Source organism: Lonchura striata, chromosome 10 (assembly GCF_050655825.1).
Source record: "Lonchura striata isolate lonStrDom1 chromosome 10, ASM5065582v1, whole genome shotgun sequence".
In the NCBI taxonomy this organism is placed as follows: domain Eukaryota; kingdom Metazoa; phylum Chordata; class Aves; order Passeriformes; family Estrildidae; genus Lonchura; species Lonchura striata.
In genome coordinates this window covers 8,177,256-8,194,186 of record NC_140712.1, presented here as the reverse complement: position 1 = coordinate 8,194,186, position 16,931 = coordinate 8,177,256, and the positions used below count along the sequence as shown (strand labels likewise).

Below are 16,931 nucleotides of genomic sequence, written 5' to 3'. Positions count from 1 at the left end.
GGTGGCTCTGGGCTGGGCTTCTCACTGTTGATACAGGTTGAGAGGGATTTTCAGGGCTGCTGCTGCAGCTGGTTGCAGCTGGCAAGAGAAGCATGCTGCTGTGGCTCGGTAATGATGAAGATTGACAATGCCCAGGTGGGGACCAAGGCATGGACTACACTTCATGAGGCCAGTTATGCAATTTAGGGGTAGAGTGGGAAGAGGCCTGTTCTTTATAAAATGTCTCAGTGTACGATTAGGGTGAAATTGCTCTCCATCCTCCACCTTTTCCACCTCTGCAGTGCCAGCGGATCAAATGGTTTGTCATTCCCCTTCAGAGGGGATGCTGGTACATACAATGTCTGTGTTCATAACACAGTCATTACATATGTAGGACTCTTTCTTGAATACAAACTGTGGTACATGTGGGAACTTCATTTGGAATGACCTGGTTAACAGTCATGACTGCATGTCTCAGACACCCTATGTCACCAACTCATATTAAGGGTTGCTGTTCTTACTGGGGCTGCTTGCAACTTAGCTACTCCCTCACTTTCCTAGAGACCAAGGTGAGGCTGACCAGCCTGTAGTTCTCTGGGGCCTTTTACCCTTTTCAAAGACAGGAGTCTTTTGCCTTATTTTAGTCCTCAGGCATCTCTCCTGGTCACTATGATCATTCAAAATATTGAAAATGGCCTGACAATGACATCAGCCTGTGCTGTCAGTAGACATGGGTTCATGGGCAGGTTCATGGACAGGGGGATTGGAACTAGATAATCTTTAAGGTCCATTCCATGCTTCTCTAATTCTTCAATTCTATAAGTTATGTATGCCTGTTTTTCCCTGATCTGATCCCCTTTCACCAAGGATGCACCATCCTTACCCCAGAGTCCTTCTGATCTCTCGGGCCTGGGATTCCTGAAGCTTGGTTTGCTAGTGAAGACCAAGGCAAAGGAGTCACTCAGTGTATCAACCTTTTCCATGTCATGCACCACCAAGTTCTCCAGCTCATTCACCAATGAGCTGTGTGTGCCTTTTGTCATGTGGGTACTTACAGAAACCTTCCTTGTTGTCTTTGTCATCCCTGACCAAATGCAATTCCATTTCAGCTTTGGCTATCATAACTTCATTTCTTCATGCTCAGATTGAGCATGAAGATTTGAAAAATAAGAATTCTTAATTAGATTATGCACTTTTGTCCTGGAAACTGTCAGCCAGATGCTTTAGGGAATATACCTCTGTGACCAATCAAAACACTTCCACCCACACCCAGGTGTGCACACACTGCAGGAATCCTCTGAAGAGACAAGCAGAGGCCAGGAGCCCTGGAGGTTCAGGGGAGGGTGATGGAGCAATGGCTCACAGCTATTGCCAAAAAAAAAAAACAAAACCAAACAAACCAAATTAATCTCAATATGAAAAGGAACTACAGGTGTTCATTGTTTTATTTTGACAAAAGAGCAAAAACTGGAACAACCAGTTGCACTTATAGAAATGCAGAACTAGAGCAAGGCAGAACTAATTTTACTCACATATGCTCACATACCTGGTGTATTTATGAGGGTGGAAGCTTGTCAGGCCCAGCAGCATGACAAGCTGTATGGCTCGAGCATGTGCCACACAGCTGCAGTCCCTGACCTGTCAGGTACACTTCTGCCTGCCTAAATCCTAAAAGTGGACCATTCCCCAAAAGAACTGGAGGCCTCGAGACAGCCCACGCTGGACCAGATTTATCCCGAAAGACTGCTGCCCTGAGAGGACGTACACTGGAGCAGGAGAAAAATGGGAGGAGGAATAAACAGCAAAGACAAACTGTATGAACTGACCACAACCCCCAACTGGGCATTAAAGGGAGGAGATAAAAGTTTCAGGGATGAATCATAGAATCCTTTCAATTCCAAAGAACCTTTAAGATCTTCAAGTCCAACCAGCACTGCTGAGGTCACCAGGTAAGTCATGCCCCCAAGTGGCACATCCACACAACTTTCAAATCCCTTCAGGGATGCTGACTACCCTGTGTAGCCTGTGCCAGTGCATGACAACCCTTTTAGTGAGGAACTTTTTGCTAATATCCAATCTGAACCTCCCCTGGTGGGAGGCTTGAAGAAGAGCAACTTGAGGCCAGTTGCTCTTCTCCTGTTGCTTGATGCTTGGGGGCAGAGCCCAACACCCACTTGGATACAATATCACATCAGGGAGTTGTGGAGAGCAAGAAGGTCCCCCCTGAGCCTCCTTTTCTCCAGGCTGAGCCTCCCTTGATTGTTCCTGGGGCTCCAGACCTTTCCATAGCTCCATAACCTTCCCTGGACACGTTCCAGCTCCTCAGCTCTTGTCATGAAGGGCCAAAAACTGACCCCAGGATTGGAGGTGTGGCCTCACCAGCGCACAGGGCCGCTCACTGTCCTGGTCCTGCTGGACATCCTATTGCTGGTACAGACCAGGGACCATTGGTCTTCTTGCCTGCCTGGACACACCTGGGTTCATTTTCATCTGTTCATCTGTTGTTGGCCAGCATTCCCAAGTCCTTCCCCTCCAGGCCCTTTCCAGCCACTGCCCCAGCCTGGAGTGTCCCAGGGACTTGTGATATAACCACAGGACCCAGCAATTCACCTTGTTGAGCCGCAAACCATTGGCCTTGGCCCATCAATCCAGCCTGTCCAGATCCCCCTGCAGAGGCTCCCTGCCCCCCACAGATCCACACGCCCTCCAGCTTTATCTGCAAATTTACTGAAGGTGCACTCAACCCCCTTGTCCAGATCATCAATAAAAATACCATGAAATGGAAAAAAGGGAAGGTAGGGGAAAGGTGATGTAGTTTTGGTTTTGTTTTTTACTATCCAATCTATTTTGATTGACAAGGAAGTAAGCTAATTTTCCCCCAAATCACTGTAGTTTGCCCACATGGTAATCAGTCAATGATCTCCCTGTCTTTATGTTGACCCATGAGATTTTTCACCTCATTTTGTCCCCCTTTCCTCCTGAGGAGCTGGAGTGAGAGAGAGCTCCGCGAGAGCCTGGCAGCCGGCCAGGCCAGCAGACATTTGCATCCACAGGAGTGAGAGAATTTATACAAATGAGAGCATTCACACACCTCTCCTCCCTGCCCCACGGCTCCTGCTCCAGCCCGGAACTGCAGCCAGCGGAGCGCGCCGCAGCCGCAGCGGCCGGGCCGGGATCGCGCCGGGCTCGGTACCGGAGCCGGAGCCGGGCTCGGTACCGGAGCCGGAGCCGGAGCCGGAGCCGGAGCCGGAGCCGGAGCCGGAGCCAGGCTCGGCTTTGCACAGACACGCACCGTGAGGAGCTGCTTTTCCCAGAGCTCTGCGTGAAAGCCCCTGGATTTCAAAGTTATAATAATTGGGAAGAGGATCGTATTTTTTTTCCATTTCAAAGAAGGTCCCCACCTTCCTTGACAGATACGTGTCCTTCAAACCAAGAAAATTAAGGTGGCTTCTCCACCTTCATTAGCATCTGCAGTGGCTCAGTTCTTGGACCCAAAAGTGTCTCAGAGGTGAGAGGTCCCTTTCTATGAGCATGGCCTTGGTACATACTTCAGTATCCCCGGGGGCAAGATACTGATGGTATCGGTATCAGGCAGGAACATCCCAATAGGGTCAACAACCTTTGGGGGATGGTCACTCCAGGACCAAGAAAAGGAAAAAGTTTGGCCAAAAAAATTTGTGTTAACACTGATGTGGCAAAACACCAGCCTCCCAGGTCCCCCAGGCTGTGGGACCGAAGAGGGATGAAATCACAGCCAGCAACCCCTCAGGGCAAAACATGCTCCATGTTGGGTAAGTATGTGGGTGCAATCCTCAGCTTCTCCTCAAAATGAGTCACATTGCAATGCTGACAGCACATCCTCGTTTTATGCCGGAGTCCTGCTGCCACAGAGCAGCTGTGAACACAGCAGTACTGTCCAAGGCAGACACAAGGTTTGTGATGTGCTGAGTATTCCCAGTCCCAGGCTTTATGTTCTCATCTAAGCTTTTATTCCAAATTATATCTCCCACTGACAGCGATTTGGGAAATCATGCTCCCGAATTTGTGAGAAACTTGTGCAAAAATCCACCCACCTAGCTTCCTATATATTCCGCATAAGACGCTTGCCTGTTTTCCTAAAATGTGACGGACGGGTGGTTGTATACCACGGGTGAATGGTGGCTCCTACCAGGCAAGCCAAAAAGCAGAAGATACCAGATGGGCTTTGTCTCTGTTCCGCTTTCAGCAGCACAGTGGGGACTTAGCCGGTGGTTCCTGGGAGGAGGTCAAAGCTATAACAGCAAGTGGGGCAGCACAGTGCATTCATTCGCTGTGCCCCGTTTTTGGGCTAACGCGGTGTTCCTGTCACCCTACGCAGGCTGTCGGCGCTGCCGGGGCTGCAGGACGGGCGGAGTTGCAGATGGCAATATGTACTTGTAGATACTCACCATCCAGGCAGCAGAGTGGCGCAGCGGAAGCGTGCTGGGCCCATAACCCAGAGGTCGATGGATCGAAACCATCCTCTGCTAGCTTCGTTTTGCTTCCGTTTTCTTGGGCGGCGGAGCCGTTGCCGGACCACCAGGTGGCGGCGCGGCAGCCGCAGCAGCGGGGCCGGTTAGCTCAGTCGGTTAGAGCGTGGTGCTAATAACGCCAAGGTCGCGGGTTCGATCCCCGTACGGGCCATCCTGGCTTTTTCTCCACTGTCATCTTTTTTTTCCCGTACCGTCCGGCCCTGCCTTTTTTGGCAATGAAATAGTCTGTAGGAAAACAGGGATCCTCCCTGTGCTGCTCAGCCCTGGCAGGTGGTTCACTGGGAGAGCTTCTAGGCTCTCCCTATGTTTTCCTTACTCCTCCTTTTCCAGATGTTCATTCCAGGTAAGGATAAACTTCACTTCTGCTAATGGCAGGTGCACTGTCTCCAGCAGCCCTCCAGACCTGGGACTGATCTCAGCTGTGCCATGGCTGGATTCAGGTGTGCAGCACTATCCATTGCACCTGCTGGTGCTGTCAGACCTCGGCCAGCAAGGTTTATTGTGGCCATCTGAGGAGAGAGAAGAATCAGCTGGGGTAGAGATGGAGCTTTGGTGGGCTGACAGGGCAGTGCAGCAGTTGTCATGAGAGAAGGACAGTTGGGGTCCCACACCTTGTGTCAGGATGCTGCCCAAGGTCACTCTGTGAGATTGAGAGCCCTTATTGGGTGAGCCTTTATTGGGTGAGTGTTTGCACACTCTGTGTTACTCTTCTAAAATCTTGAGAACTCTGAAGTCACTCAGGTAGTACAAATTCCACTTGACATCACACATATCTGTGCAAATATTGACAGAGCTTTAATTAGTTTGATTTGCTTATCTGCTTTAACTACTTTATAAGACAAATCTCATAAAATTATCTGTGGAATTTATAAGTTGCCTTGGCAATGCTACAGTCAACATTGCCCATTTAAAAAGTGAGTAATTGTGAGAAACCAGGTGTGCACAGGAAGTACATCAGTCAGTGTCCTGCCCATGCACCTGATGGACCCCAAGAGTGACAAATGTCCATGTCCCCCACTTTCAGCCAACAGCGAGGCTGAGCGTGTAAGCCCAGGAGGCACAGATTGTGTCTGTAATCCCAGAATGGGAGATGGGCATTAGAGGACACCCAGGCCATCATATCCTTATCCCTCTATTTTCCCACATTTATGGCTCCCCAAAACCACCTTGGTCCCTCCTTTTCCTCACATTTCATTCCTCCCCTGAACATCCCATAAGACACAATCTGAAAAAGCTCTTTCCTTGTATCCTCCTGAAATTCTGAACGGAGAAGGATGTGGCCCAGAGCCAACCTGCCACCACCTCAAACTTGTGCTGCCCTGACAGTCCCAAGAGCACCCTGCAAACTGACATCAGGAACCTGGGCTGGCGAGTTTTCTTTCACAGGGAAAAGGGACAGTGTTTGTGTTCAAGGGCCTGTGGCCCTGAGGGGGCGGCCGCCTCCAAAAAACCCAAATGGTGAAGGATGTATCCCGGACCCATCCTTTGCCCCCCATGAGGGACCAGATGTGACCTGCAGAGTGGTTCCATTCACCCTGTGGCTGGGAGCCACCTCTGAGCCCAAAAAGAGCCCTGGGAGAAGCTGGGACAGGGAATCCCTGGCATGGTGGAGTTTCCCAGGGCTACTCCACCTTTCCCTGCTTCATTCTAGGAGATGAGCTTTTAATCACATAACCTAATGCTGTCTCATGTGGTACAGGTTGATCCTAACACACCTGAAAAACATCCCACATCCTGCCCTATTCCTTTCAGTGTCCCTGGAAAGCTCAGGGGACCTACAGCCCCCAGGACATTGAGCTGAAGTGCCACAGAGGACAGCCCCTGCCCCAAGGTGCTGCACCCATCCGAGGTCACTGCAGCTCCCAGCAGCACCTCCAGCTCTGCAGAGCCTGGAGGGAACAAGGCTGAGGTTACGAGAGGGGCTGAACATGTGGTGGGGGGTGACAGGGGCCAGGGAAGTGGCTCCAAGAAGGGATGTCAGGGCTGGAGCTGGAGCTCAGGCATGGGATGCAGCTCTGGGTTCTCAGGTGGGACCACTCTTGAGCATTGATATTCTAGATTATCAACCTTCTTCCTCGGATGCCACTTCACGCCAGGGCTTGATCCCCTGGGACTGTATGAAGCAGATCCCCACAGAGGCCATCTGCACTTCTGATGCCCAGCATTGGGACCATAACTTGTGCCTGGCTACCTCCCCTCAGGCCTCTGAACTCCACCACCCCAGTTTTACCAAGGGGAGCAGCTGCATTTCATTATTTATCACGGTAGGAGAAACCCAGACCTTGAAAATCTCACTTTAGCACCTGTTGAAGCAGGTAGATCTTGAGTTTAGGAATCACTATCTAACTGTCATAGAATGGACGCATTTTCTCCTAATTAGGGACATAGAATTCATCAACAGCCCCTAAGCTCCCAGAGCTATTAGGAGACACCCTACTGCCTGGAGAACCCTCTGGAACCATGTATGGTAACACCTGAGCTCCAAGAAACCCACTCACCTGTTTTATATTTCTTGCCTTAAGTGATGAAGCTGTTCCCTCCCTTATCTGGCACAACCTCCTGGTTTGACCTGGCTCCTGAGGCAAAGGGGGCTGCAATGCTTTGTAAATGAATAATCACATCAGCATCACTGGGAGGACTGAACATGGAATTTCCCATCTTTGGGAGAGATCAATCTGGTTTCAGATATAGGTGCTGGAATGCTGTAAACAGGCACATGGTGAACCAGGGCAAGCCAAATGCAGGAACATTTCCTGGCAGTTAAAGTGGCCAAACAAAGTTTGGGAAATAAGAACCAACAGCTCTGTTCCCTGTATTACAAATCATGTTTTTAGGTTAATACATACAACACAAGCAGCTTTAACAAGCACAATATATATACACTCTCAAGGATCCAAATCCATCTGTTCCAAGGCCTTATTTAGGCACTGTTGCCTCCCCCACTGCTCTTGCCAGAGGTTCCAGCCTTCTGCATGCGGCTTGCGCTCGGCTGTCGCGGCATCCTCTGGGCAGATCCTTCCCGGCTGCTTCTTTCGGCCAGAATCTGTGACCCACCGACAGCAGAGCTGGTTTTATTTCTCCCTGAATAAACAAACACATCCATTAGTTTTAACACCCCAACCCAAGCACCACCACACAGCAGCTAGCCACAAGCCTTCCCTCAGGAACCATGCAGGAGGCAAAATTCCATTAGACCTTACAAACATCTTCAGCATCCAGTGCAGAAAGCAAATTGGTGAATTCAGACCAACAGGTATTGGTGCCAGGGTGCCACAGAAACCCAAAGAAGCTACAATAGAAGCAAATTTAATTTTCATGAGCTTTAATCTACAAAGTAACCAGCCACTTTGTTCCAGTCATTGCACACTGAACAGCAGCATAGCAAACAGCACTGCTGGAACATCAAGAGTTTCCAACTCCTCGAGCTGGGATAAGTGAAAGGATGTGCCAGTGGTGCCTGAGACTGCTGCCACATCATCAGATCACACACACCTCTCTCCATATCACTTCTGTCACCCAGTGAGCAGATTTGGACCTTCTATCTTTTTTTTTGTTTGTTTTCAGGAACTCCAACTCCTACACAGGACTTCCACATGTTCTTACTGAGTTTGGAGGTGAGGGTTCCCCTCCTGGAGGCACAACTGACAGGCTCAAAGAGGCAGAGTGGGAGCAGGGAGCAGCAGTGGATACAAAGGTAGAAACTGAGAGAGGCAAGGGGCAACAGGGTGCTGTCAGAGGAGTGACAGACTCACTGTTGCTGACACAAATGTCAGGAGGGGATGAGGAACACTGACTTATCCTGCCACTCCCTCAGGTGAGAAGTAAGACTCACTTTAGGAAAGAGAATAAAAGGAACATTATGTTCAAATTTTACTAAAGATGGCAACCTCCATGAAGCATCATAAAAATTAATAATAGCAACAAGAAAGCAGGAATGCAGTGGGCTGTAGTTACATGCATGCAATTGAAATGAAGAATGACATTTTGGCAACCATTCACAGTGTAACCTGCACAATATCAACAGCTGCTCTACACTCTAGAGTCTCCATGGACATTATCTTGGGTCATCTGTGCTATGGACAGTCCAGACCATCCTGTCTCCTTGGAGCAGCTGTCTGGGAACAGGACTCCCATCAATACTACCAGTTAACACCTTGATGCACCAGAAAGACAATATAAGAACTTCCAAGCAGGAGCAGGTGGCCATTATTAATCTGTAAAATTTGGGTGGCACAAAAATCCGTTCACTTATCCCAGCCAAGTCAGGTGCTCTTGAAAAGCTCTCTTCTTGTCAAGCATGGCAGCTCTGTGCCAGCAGTCACCCTCCCAGGTCAACCAACCAGCCTTGCCAGCTGTGCTGTAGCTCAGGCACTTTAAGCAGCTTCACTAAAGCAAGTGCTGCTCATGAAAACAAACACACTGCACAAAGGTAAGATGTGATCTCACAGTATTTGAGAGAAAAAGTGGCAGGATAAAAGCATTATTCACCATCACGCTTTTAGCAATCCTGGACATGTCCCCAGTGTCCTCCCCCTTCTGACATGCATCTGTCTGCTGAGAGGGCAGGTCCTGAACCCACCTACAACTCCAGCTGTGTGCACACACACACTGCTGCTCTCAAGCACTACTGAGTCGGGCCCTCCATGTTCTGACCCGGCCAAAACAACTTGGGGAGAAAGAGTCATTTGACTGAAGAGAAACTGGGCTCAAAGCACAAGCCCTCCATCCCCCTAGCATTGAAATCACAGTAAAACAAACCAGTTAAACTGCTTCAATACCCAGAATATTTCTGGAAGCAGCCTGTGCAGCTCTATGTACCAGACAAGGACAGCTTCTGAAGTGTGCAGGGACAGACATGGTTTGTGCTTCCCTTAGTTACATTATCAGAGATAACAGATTCAATTACCACAAAGCACAAAAGCAGCTCAATGACCCCAAACTCTCTGTAATTCAAGTACTACAGAGGAACAAAAGGATTCCACTGATATTTTCCTTGGTGACTGTCATGGTTTGACACTGGCCAGATGCTAGGCACCCACAAAAGCCATTCACACAGGCAGAGTCCCTCACTTTTTCTCTGAGAGCTCTATTGAGTCTGATTTTTTTGAGTGTTTCTTTGGTAGGGTGGGGGGAAAGAATCAATTGTCACTCGGAGTTTGACTTTTAACTCATATCTCATTACTGTGCAACAAAATCACACGACAAATCTGGCATTTACAGTATTCCACTCAATCCTTTTTCTTCTGTCAGGTCTTGTCTTGCAGAGCATGAAGAAGAGGTGGAAAAAAAGCTTGATAATCAGCCTGAAAAGACATATTGAAAAAATTACGCCAGTGTAACATTCAGCTTGATGTCCAGCAGAGAAGAAAGCTCAGAGCCTCAGGTAACCCTGCAAACCTCCTGCAGGAAAAATGTGACAGGAAAGAGGACCTCCATGGCCACCTACTCTTTTGGGACTAGAGCCACACCAAGTTGGGAGCATTCCAGCCTAGACTTTTTGCAATTTATTCCTGGGATAAGGAAGAACAAATAAAAGCTGTTTGTCTGCTGTTTCTGCTGAAGTAGAAAATACAACTTCACTACCCATCACCTGTATTTTAAGAGGTTCAACATTTATTAATACCTCCTGGGAGAGAAAAGGTACAGGAATTTTTAACCAAGGCAATTTTAGTCATCCAAGAAAGCACAGTACAGCTGAGAAATTTTTTGTCAGTTCTAAAATAACTGACATAATATTAATTTCTGTACCAGAAGATAATAGAGGTCTATAAATTGAAGCTAGTTGGTTGCCTACAATACAGAAAAAAATATTCATTTTGGAATGTGAGGCTGGGGGGAAGGGAGAGGAACAGCAACAACTTCACATTGGGAATTTTCTGTGCACAGAATTTACCGTGTCCATCATTACACAAAACATGAATCAAGGCCTCTCATTCAAAAGGCATAAACTCTATTGTTTATGGTAGGAAAAGCTGGGGGGGTGAGAGTTGCAGTTAAAATCCAGAAGACAACCTAACTGCTCCTAAGTGACTGTAGGAAATCCACTCATTGGAGTGGTATTGATGGAGTGCTGGAAAAAACCCGAGTATGAGCAACTAAGTAAGAAAACCATGATCAGGATTCTATTAGTCCTTTAATTAGTCCTATTTATGTCACTAATAGGTCATTTTACAGATCTTTTTTCAGAGAAGACATGCAGACCACGAAGTGTCTGGGAATATTTTCAGGTGCAAGACACACATTGCCACCACTGAGATCCCATGGAGATATTTAATTTACAATTAAAGCGTTATAGCCAGTATAACCCACAGGAAAATTCACTGTATTATGTATAAACCCCAGATTAAATAAATGTAAGATAAATCCTTTGCATCTCCAAGGGGATTCCCTCTGCCATATCAGAGCTTTACACAGAATTCTCCTTGTCAGCATTATCCTTATCTCCTTAATACACAAGTCTACACTACAAATCCCACATCAAGTTGAACCCTGAGATAACTCAAGGCTGAGTGGAAGAGTAATGCAAAGCAGCTGGCATGGCCAGCCAGCAACACCCAAGAGTGCTGACAGTCACCACTCCAAAAGGCTGGTCACAGCTAAAGACAGACTGCACAAAGGGAAAGAAACAACTGAGCAAAACAGATAAACAAGGAAGGATAAAAACCACAAAGATGGCAAGCAGAACACACAAGAAGAACAAAGTTGGCAACAAGCTGTGTAATACTGAGAAATAGTTACAAAACAACTGAAGAGCAACACTTACAATTCTGAGGCCTTGACTGTATCTAAGTATATACACAATAATAAAGGAGTTAGAAATGCAGGGGCAGAAAAGGACTTGCGATTGTCCACAGCATATATTTCCACACAGACCACAAAAACTCGCCATGTAAACCTTTGACAGAGCCCATAGCTGGTGATGGGCTCAGTGTTTTTTCCAACAGGCACTGGAGTTTGGGAGTTTCCCTGGGCAGGAGGGCATTCTGACCCCTGCCATGCACAACTCCTTTCTCCCTGTGCCAGTTAGCTCCTTGTAGCCCTAAAATCCACACACCAAATGATAAGGCCCACAAAAGACACGTTTTGAAAACCAAGTTCATGTTAACAACGCATTCAGAAGAGAAATTAGCTGGGACAAAGCTTCGGGAAGTAATTTTATGGGAAGACACTCTTTCTGGAGAAGTGAGGAATGTAAAAAAATAGGTTGGAATGCAAAGAGTGAGAGAAGTATCAAGACTATCCATCAGCCTAAAAAAAGAGCAGGGCATTGACATATGCATGTGTATAGAGGTAGAGAACTTCAGGGGAACCTGCAGGGACTTGAGGGTTGGCTGAAAGCACAGAAATAGTATATGAAAAAATAGGATACTTTATTACATATATGTCTAGTCTAGGCCAAACTCAACACCACAGTCCTTAACAGAACCCTCCCCCTCACACACAGGGAAAGGACACTGGAAATTCTTTCTATTTCAATCCAGCACTTTCCCTCCCAAATGAAATGCTGAGGGACCATTTTAAATGTAGCTCGAATTAAGTTGCATCCAGCTAAATATGCCAGATGGACGCTCCAATACCCACACAGCAATTTGCAGGCAGCTGTCATGGATTCAGTTACCAGCCAACAGAGAACGCCATGGCTGTGTTCTCTGGGAAAATCAGAGCTCCTAATTTCAGACTCCCTGATGCTTCATCAGCACAAAAGCTGAAATAACTACAGGCATCCCCCACCACCAAGAGTACTGATCAGAACTGCTGCATCAGCCTTATTTTAGCTGTTTTTTAAAGCCTCCCTCCACCACAATGTGCTGGGAAGCCTCAGCCAGGACCTCACTACTGATACAAATGGAGCAGAGCAGGCTTGGGTGAGACCAGGATTCCTTCAGCCACTTGTCTACCTCCTGACAGGGAGGGAGTGCAGGGGCTGAGCTGAAAGGCACAAAGCAGCTTGAGAAGCTTGCACAGGACAATTGCTGTTCTTGTCACAAGCACAGAGCTTGGGCTGTAACCACACAAACAAATCCCAGCAATGCAGAAGAGGCATCTCCCCTAGCCAAATGCCTGGTTCTGCATGGAAGCTGCACCATCCTCTTCTTAAATGGAAGCAGCATCTTCCAACAAGAGATTGCAAAGCCAACAGCAGGCAGCATTTAGGTTCGTTCTCCCTCTTTACAGCAGCTTCTAAAGGGAAAGGAGGCAAGGCAAACCCAACAGTCCTGCAGAACAGATCCAGCCCAGAGGCCACCCCCAGACACTCTATTAACACTTACCCAACTCCTGAAGGATGTGCCCAGAATGAGAAAGCTCAGTGAAAGAGAAGCGATTCTTTTTCAAGTTGAACGATGCTAAGTTTAGATCAGCTATTGGAAAGAAATTCTTCCCTGTGAGGGTGGGGCGGCCCTGGCACAGGGTGCCCAGAGAAGCTGTGGCTGTCCCATCCCTCAAAGTGTCCAAGGCCAGGCTGGACAGGGCTTGGAGCAACCTGGGACAGTGGAAGGTATCTCTGACCATGGCAGGGGGTGGAATGAGATGAGCTTTAAGGTCCCTTCCAACCCAAACCATTCTCTGATTCTGTGATCCTTACAAGGAGGACTGGACAAAATACGTCCTTCACATTAACAGGATCTTAACAGCACTTCTTAAACTCACAGAAATGAAAACATGGGCCTAAAGTTGTGAGTCCCTGTTGAGCTTAAATTTTGCCTAAAGCATTTTCTGAGCATTTATATTTAAATGACAATTTTATTCCCAAAGGAATTAGCTGATGTCAGTGGGTGCTGTGTGACAGTAAAGTCACCTGGGATGGCAGAAACTAAAGAGAGAAGCTTTCATTCTAAGTGAGTTAGGACTTGAACACAAGCTTACAGAAAATAAAAAACCTGACACAGCTGGGAAGACCAAGCCTTCTGACAAGGTACAGAAGTGCTGTCCATTGCAATTTGGTCAGGGATGAATGTGAAAAGAAAGAGGAGACCCAAGCGCCTCTTCATCAACCATTTCCAAGCAACAGCTTGCAAAGAGAGAAATCCAAGCTTAGCATTTAATGTTTGACCACATCTGCAGCAAAACTGTGGCTTGATGGGCACAATGTTCCTGTTTCAGCAATTCCAGTGCATTAACTTGCACCAAGGACATATTTTAACCTCGCACGGAGCGGGCCCCCTGGGCCGGGGCTCACAGGGAGCAATTGGCCAAACTGGCCACTGAAAGCCAAACTAATACCAGAAATATTTACCACAAACAACACCATCTTTCCCTGAACCTCACTACACTTTCCCTTTGGTTTCAAGGGCTTGTCCCAGAGAACTCCAGGATATTAACATGTCCATGTTAAAGGGACACTACAAAGAGAAAAGCCTGGCTGGACACATTAGAACTGAAATCTGAGTCTGACCAGGAGATGCTCTACTAAAGATGCAGAAAGAGCACCAAATTAAGCTCTCAAGACAACTACTAACTCCTGCAGTCTCAGCCTCTCTAAGATGCCTGCAGCAGGGTGGTAGAAGGCAACAATTAAGCACATACCAACTCTACCTGAGGGCTTCTGGCTTTCCCTCTCAAGAAATTTAATGCTGATTAAAAATCAAGTGGCCATTGGCCTGTCTCACACCCTGAGCGAGCCCACTACTAGCTAAAATTAGCTCATAGCAGTAGCTCAGTGCTAGGAAAAGAAAAGCCTCACTTGTCCAGAAAGTGCCCCTTAAAGAGCATAGATAAGAGAACAAAAGCTGCTCCACATTACAGACATACAGGAACAAAAACCTCGCCAACATTCCCTTCGCAGTTAGAGTAGCCTGTAACAGATGGGGCAGCAACAGAGGAGTCAGAGCAAAATTTAACAGCATCCTTTGCTCAAAATCTCTGCTCTTTTGGGATATTTCCTCTTAATGGGGTACCAGAATAGCTCACTGCTTCACACTTGACAAAAATCCAAGTGCTGCACCTCTCCCATTTTGTTTAGGAAAAAGTACTCAGGTGTCTGTCCTCTCTTGCCCCTGTGCATATTCAGAGTCACTTCTCAGTCACATGTGAGGTTGTTCTCTTCAGCACAACCACCTCCTCTACAGAGAATTCTGAACCTCCTGAGAAAGGGAAACCTGTTCATGGCGAGTCCAAGGAGCTCTGGACACTTTATTCACACACTCTGCCTGAGCTTCAGCAAACTTCCCAAGTTCCCCTCAGCTGCTCAGAGTGGGGATTCACCTTGAACTTTGCCATTATGAAAGCACCAGATTGTGGCATAACTCCTTTATCCCAAAAGTGACTGCTTTTCAAATTAAACCCCCTCTCAACTTCACTTTCAACATGACTTGCAAGCACAGCCAAGAGAATAAACGTGCCCAACCACCAACCACTGCCCCTGTCTGACACACTTTCGAGCACAAGAGAAATAAACTTTTCCACTGTGAATCCAGGCTTAGTGACAGCAGACTTATTTTAGTTACTTATTTTTAAAGCTTTTGGAAGTAATCCACAGAGTTGGTGAGCAAAAAGTCACTTCAGGGAGTAAATGGAAATTTTATTAGAACTGGTTATGAATAAAATAAAATTATATATATATATATATATATGGCACAAATTCAGGGCTATGGTTTTTACTGTTCACGGACATTAGAGTATTAAGGAGAGATAAATGCATTCAAAAGCAGTAACTGCTTTATCTGACAGTCCCCCATAGCCTTCTACTTCATCTCCCCACACAAATTCCATCGCTGGAGGATGGAAACAGCTGGATGAGTGTTAGAAGCCACCACGAACATGTGGGGATAGAGTAAAGGAAGCAATACAGCTCTCTTCCTTTTCCAGGGATTCCTCATGGCCCGGAAACTTTAACTTTTCAAAAGTCATATACAAACAAGCCCGAAAACTTTTAACTTTTTTAAAGTTATATACAAACAAAGCAGTACTGAATATTACTGTAGATTAAAGTGGTTTTCTCCTGTTAAGGGCTTGGCGAGCAGAGCCAGGAGGCTACAAAACGCAGCACAAGTACTGCAGCAGCCTCCCCAGAGCTCCCACGCTGCCTAAAACCCACGAGCACTAAGACAGACGGGGCTGGGGCCGGGCCGGGGCTCGCACGGAGCGGGCTCCCCGGGCTTGGGCTCGCACGGAGCGGGCTCCCCGGGCCGGGGCTCGCACGGAGCGGGCTCCCCGGGCTTGGGCTCGCACGGAGCGGGCCCCCCGGGCTTGGGCTCACACGGAGCGGGCCCCCCGGGCCGGGGCGCCGCCGGGGCCGGGCCGGGCGGCCCGCGGGCCCCTTCCCGCGGCGGCCCGGGCGCGGGACAGCGGCGGGCGCGCCCCGGGCCGCGGCGGGCGCAGCGCGGGGCCGGCGGCCGGCGGGCTCCGGCCGCGCTCGGGGCGGGCCCGCCCCGGGGAAGGGCCCCGCCCGCCCCGCCCCGTACCTCGGCTGTCGGCGGGCATCGGCGCGGCGGGGCCGCTCTCGGCGGCGGGCGGGAGCCGCTGCCCGGCACACATCGACTTCAGCACCTGGAACACGGCGAGCGGCGCCACGTTCATGCGCAGCAGGTCCAGCAACACCCTGCGAGGGGAACACCGGCAGCGGGAGCGCCTGTCAGACGGGGATCCGGCGTCACCGCCGGCTCCCGCGGCGGCGCCCCCACCGCTCACCGGAACACCTCCGGGTCCAGCCCGCTGCCCGCCGCCTGCGCCAGTTCGAACAGCTCCGCCTCCTCCGCGCTCAGCAGCTGCTTCCGCCGCAGCCGCGTCTCCGCCATCGGCGCCGGGGCCGCCATTGTCGCCGGTCCCTCCGACATGGCTGCGCGGTCCCGCCCCTGGCGGCCCCGCCCGTCACACCGGGCCGCGCCCCCTCGCAACGGGCCACGCCCCTCACACCGGGACACGCCCCCTCACACCGGGACACGCCCCCTCACACCGGGCCGCGCCCCCTCACACCGGGCCACGCCCCCTCACACAGGGCCGCGCCCCCTCACACCGGGACACGCCCCTCACACCGGGCCGCGCCCCCTCACACCGGGACACGCCCCCTCACACAGGGACACGCCCCCTCACACCGGGCCGCGCCCCCTCACACCGGGACACTCCCCCTCACACCGGGCCGCGCCCCCTCACACCGGGACACGCCCCCTCAGTGTTCGGCAGTGGCTCCGTCCCCGCCGCTCCGGGCCTGTTGCTCCTGGCGCGGCCGGCAGGTGGCAGCAGCGCTCCAGCCGCGCCCCCGGCCGCGGGCCCCTGCCTGGAGCGGCCGCAGCGCCCGCGGGGTGACGGCGTGAGGTGAGAGGGGTGCGGTGTGTGAGGAGAGACGTGCGGTGTGCGGCGTGAGTTGTGAGGTGAGAGGGGTGAGGTGTACGGTGTGCAGTGCCCGGTGCCCGCTGTGCAGTGCCCCGTATCCGCTCCGCTGCCCCCCACGCGGTCTCCCCGCAGGCGCCTCCGCTCCAGGGCAGGGCAGAACCCAGCGGGATC

General features: G+C 49.8%; 1 protein-coding gene and 2 non-coding genes across 3 annotated transcripts; 2 read left to right on the top strand and 1 right to left on the bottom strand.

Moving 5' to 3' along the window:
- Positions 1–4,415: 4,415 nt before the first annotated feature.
- On the top strand, positions 4,416–4,487 carry TRNAM-CAU (transfer RNA methionine (anticodon CAU)). The gene has a single exon. It is a non-coding gene; the product is annotated as a tRNA-Met (tRNA).
- Positions 4,488–4,567: 80 nt separating this feature from the next.
- TRNAI-AAU (transfer RNA isoleucine (anticodon AAU)) lies at positions 4,568–4,641 on the top strand. Its single transcript has one exon. It is a non-coding gene; the product is annotated as a tRNA-Ile (tRNA).
- A 2,655-nt stretch (positions 4,642–7,296) lies between these two features.
- LOC110483938 (mitotic-spindle organizing protein 2B) lies at positions 7,297–16,284 on the bottom strand. Its single transcript, XM_021554217.3, has 3 exons — positions 16,119–16,284; positions 15,893–16,029; positions 7,297–7,571 (listed from the first exon to the last, which is right to left on the bottom strand). The coding sequence occupies exons 1-3, from the start codon at positions 16,262–16,264 to the stop codon at positions 7,411–7,413; spliced, it is 444 nt and encodes a 147-aa protein (XP_021409892.2). The 5' UTR covers positions 16,265–16,284; the 3' UTR covers positions 7,297–7,410.
- Between the last annotated feature and the right edge of the window lie 647 nt (positions 16,285–16,931).